We start from the raw sequence: 3,976 nt of genomic DNA, 5'->3' as shown, positions 1-3,976 counted from the left end.
AAAACCAAGGAGAGAGAATAGGTCACCCAAAAGTGTGCAAAACCCTCAAAAAGGGGTTGAGTTTCCATCACCCTGTCTGAAGAACTGAAGACCGCAAGTGGGCGCCAATTTCGGAAGTGTGGCTGCTGACAGGATGCGAAGGGCACTCCCTCGTTTGGCTCTCTGTCCCGCCCACTACCCCGAAGTGTGGCCCCGCTCCAGAACCAAGAGCGCATGCTCACCTTGTAGCTCAGCCAATCAAAGAGAAGTGAGGCGGGCATTCAGGAGGAAATAGTGTTTGCAAACAGGAAGTGTGGCAGTACATCTGCCGAACCACCGGAGAGTGTTATGGAGGCCTACGAGCAGGTCCAAAAGGGACCCCTGAAGCTGAAAGGCGTCGCAGAGCTGGGAGTGACCAAGCGGTGAGGCCCGAGGGCCCGCGGGATTCCGTCTTCACTCCCCTTAGACCTTTTCTCTGGACCCCTAGCCCTGACCCTCCGACCCCTCCCCTCCTCGTGTCTTTTTCCAGGAAGAAGAAAAAGAAGGACAAAGACAAAGCGAAACTCCTGGAAGCAATGGGAACGAGCAAAAAGAACGAGGAGGAGAAGCGGCGCGGCCTGGACAAGCGGACCCCGGCCCAGGCGGCCTTCGAGAAAATGCAGGAGAAGCGGGTGAGCAAAAGCAGAAGGCGGCGAGGAGGGCGGGGACACCCGGCGCCGGGAGACTCGAAATTGGGGTCAGGGCTGGGGCGCTCGGAGGGCAGGGGAGCGGTCAGAGGAGACCTTAATTACGGGGAGATGATGCTGTGCGTGAGTGAGAGAAGAGGCGCCCTCTGCGGGGGGAGCGCCAAGGATGAGAAGACCCCGCTGGCCCTAGTGGGCAGCAGAGGGGAGAGCTAGAACTGGCTTTGAAAGGCCAGAGCTGGAGACCCGGGTTTGGATTCCAGTGCTGTGGCTCATTTGCCCTGCGACACTAGGCCAGTGACTTTCTTATTTCTGTGCCTCAGTTTACTTCTCTGTATGAGTCAGGATAGTAATTTATTCTAAGAGGTTTGGGAACTCGGGAGGAAGTCATGAAAGTAAAAGGCAGTGCAGTGCGTAAATGCTCAGTGGATGCCAGCTCTTGATATTAAATGGCCATGCTCACCGCTCGAAGTCACCACAAAGTTTGTTTCCAAGACAACTTTGGCAGATTCAAACATGTCGTTTATATTTTTTATTTATTTATTTTTGGTGGGGTCGGAGCACTGCAGCCTCTGCCTCCCGGGTTCAAGCAATTCTCCTGCCTCAGCCTCCCGAGTAGCTGGGATTGCAGGCGCGCGCCACCACACCCGGCTAATTTTGGTATTTTTAGTAGAGTCGCGGTTTCACCGTGTTAGCCAGGCTAATGTCGAACTTGTGATCTCAAGTGATCCGCCCGCCTCAGCCTCCCAAAGTGCTGGGCTTACAGGCGTGAGCCACTGCACCCAGTCTCAGCTGTTGATGTTGAATGGCCATGCTCATGACGACTTTGTATTGTATTTAAGGCTCCAATAAATTATTGCTTCTTGATATTAAACACAATAAATGTGTGCAGTGGAGAACAGAACAGTTCATAGTAAGATAGATAAACTGGGTCCGTTATGCTAGGGAGACAGAATAATCAGTGCAGGTCAGTGATTCTCAACTGGGGGTAGTCTCCACTCCACAAACCCCCACCGCTAAGCACATGTGGCAATGTCTGGAGACATTTTTGGTCCTCAACTGGATTGGGGTGGGGACTACTGGCAACAGTGGCTAGAGGCCAGGGATGATCCTTCACACCCTGTAATACACAGGACAACCCGCTGCAGCAAAGAATGATCCAGCTCCAAGTATCAGTAGCACTGAGGCTGAGAAACCCTAACCCTGGTCTAGGTGATTCTGTATGGTGACACTGGGGAAAATGGACATTGGGAACATTGGGACAATTAACTCCCTAATCCCAGGTCTAATTCAGGCATACAGAAAACATATGGGTGCACTACCTCTGGCAAGACAGACCTGAGTTTGACTCTGCCTCTACCACGAATTAGTGGTGTAACTCTGGGCAAGCCAGTTACCGTTTAGTTAAAGTAGCAGTAAAGTCTACCTCACAGGGTTGTGGTAAGGATTTAACAAGTCAGGTGGGTGGATCACGAAGTCAGGAGTTCAAGACCAGCCTGGCCAACATGGTGAAACCCTGTCTCTACTGAAAATAAAAAAATTAGCCAGACGTGGTGGCACACGCCTGTAATCCCAGCTACTTGGGAGGAGGCTGAGGCAGAAGAATTGCTTGAACCAGTACCTGGGAGGCAGAGGTTGCAGTGAGCTAAGATCACGTCACTGCACTCCCGGCTGGCAACAGAGTGAGACTCCATCTCAGCGAGACTGAGTCTGACTGTCACCCAGGCTGGAATGCAGTGCGATCTCGGCTCACTGCAACCTCCACCTCCTGGGTTCAAGCTCTCCTGCCTCAGCTGGGATTACAGGCGCCTGCCACCATGCCCGGCTAATTTTTTTGTATTTTTAGTAGAGACGGGGTTTCACCATGTTAGCCAGGCTGTTCTTGAACCCCTGACCTCAGGTGATCAGCCTGCCTCGGCCTCCCAAAGTGCTGGGATTACAGGCGTGAGCCTCCATGCCCGGCCTTTTTTAAATTTTTTGAAACAAAGCCTTGCTCTGTTGCCCAGGCTGGAGTACAGTGGTGCAATCTTGGCACACTGCAGTCTCTGCCTCCTGGATTCAAGCGATTCTCCTGCCTTAGCCTCCCAAGTAGCTGGGACTACAGGTGCCCGCCACCATGCCCAGCTAATTTTTGTATTTTTAGTAGAGATGGGGCTTCACCATGTTGGCCAGGCTGGTCTTGCTCTCCTGACCTCAAGTGATTCGCCCGCCTCGGCCTCCCAAAGTGCTGGGATTGCAGGCGTGAGCCACCATGCCTGACCAAGTGAATGCATTTCTGTCCCTTCTAACCCTGAGGCTATAATCAGAGGCAGGGCTGAGATTTTATTGCTGGAGCCAGAATGAGAGACTTATGCAGCTTTCAAGAGACTAATAATGGGAGTTCAGAGTAGAGCAGTCGTGATGGAGTCAATGGAAGGTAACAGGTTTGGAATAGGTTTTCAAGGATGAATTCAGGGTTAGCTGTTGGGTTGGATGTAAGCTGGGAAAGAAAGAAGAGTCAAGGATGACCAAGACTTTGGGCTGGGCGGTTTGATGAATGAAGGTGCTGTTTACTGGGGTGGGAAGGATTGCAGATAAAGCAGGTTTTCTGGAGTGGGAGTCGAGGGAGGGGGAACCAAAGGTATAGTTTTAAAGAAGGTAAATGCAGTGCCCCAGTAGAAATCCAAGTGGAGTCAGCCAGGTACGGTGGCTCATGCCTGTAATCCCAACATTTTGGGAGGCCGATGTGGGAAGGTCACTTGAGCCCAGGAGTTCAAGACTAGCCTGGGCAACATAGCGATACCCTGTATCTGCAAAAGCTAAAATATTAGCTGGGTGTCACGCCTGTGGGCAGAGTCCAGCCAGGTGCCTGGCATTGTGTGGCAGCTGGACAAGTCATTGTGGCTTCTCATGAGGAGACACAGGCCTCGGCTGGGCTCGCAGCAGCAGGAAGAGGGACGGAGATGGGCAGGGTGCTTGCCTTAGAGGGAGAATCAGCCAGGTGAGGGCTGACTGGACACAGAAGGAGGTGGGGAGGGAATGAAGGAGAAGAGAGGGGCCAGATGGCCCCTACCGATAATATCTCATGATGCTCTGGGTTGACTGAGCTCAGCAGGTTCTGACCTCACTTGGAGTCTAGTGCGGTCAGATGGCAGCTGGGCCTGGAGTCTCTGAAGGTGCATCTGGGCTGGAGCATCTAAGATGGCTTTGCTGCCATATAGCTGGTGCCTCAGTGCTTTCTTTTTTTTTTTTTTTTTTTTGAGAGAGAGTCTCGTTCTGTCACCCAGGCTCCAGGCTGGAGTGCAATGGCCCTATCTCCGCTCACTGCAACCTCC

The 3,976-nt window shown here is 52.5% G+C and overlaps 1 protein-coding gene across 1 annotated transcript in view; it reads left to right on the top strand.

The window, feature by feature from the left end:
- The first annotated feature begins 273 nt into the window (after positions 1-273).
- The window catches only part of FAM32A (family with sequence similarity 32 member A), a 15,210-nt gene continuing 11,507 nt past the window's right edge, over positions 274-3,976 (top strand). Inside the window, exons 1-2 of the mRNA XM_026456935.1 lie at positions 274-401; positions 509-650. Of these exons, the coding sequence (XP_026312720.1) occupies positions 328-401; positions 509-650 (216 nt within the window). The 5' untranslated portion in view covers positions 274-327. The remainder of the gene's footprint in view (positions 402-508; positions 651-3,976) is intronic.

Source organism: Piliocolobus tephrosceles, chromosome 21, assembly GCF_002776525.5.
Source record: "Piliocolobus tephrosceles isolate RC106 chromosome 21, ASM277652v3, whole genome shotgun sequence".
NCBI classification, from domain to species: domain Eukaryota; kingdom Metazoa; phylum Chordata; class Mammalia; order Primates; family Cercopithecidae; genus Piliocolobus; species Piliocolobus tephrosceles.
The sequence above is the reverse complement of the archived record's forward strand: the minus strand, read 5'-3'. Positions and strand labels throughout refer to the sequence as shown.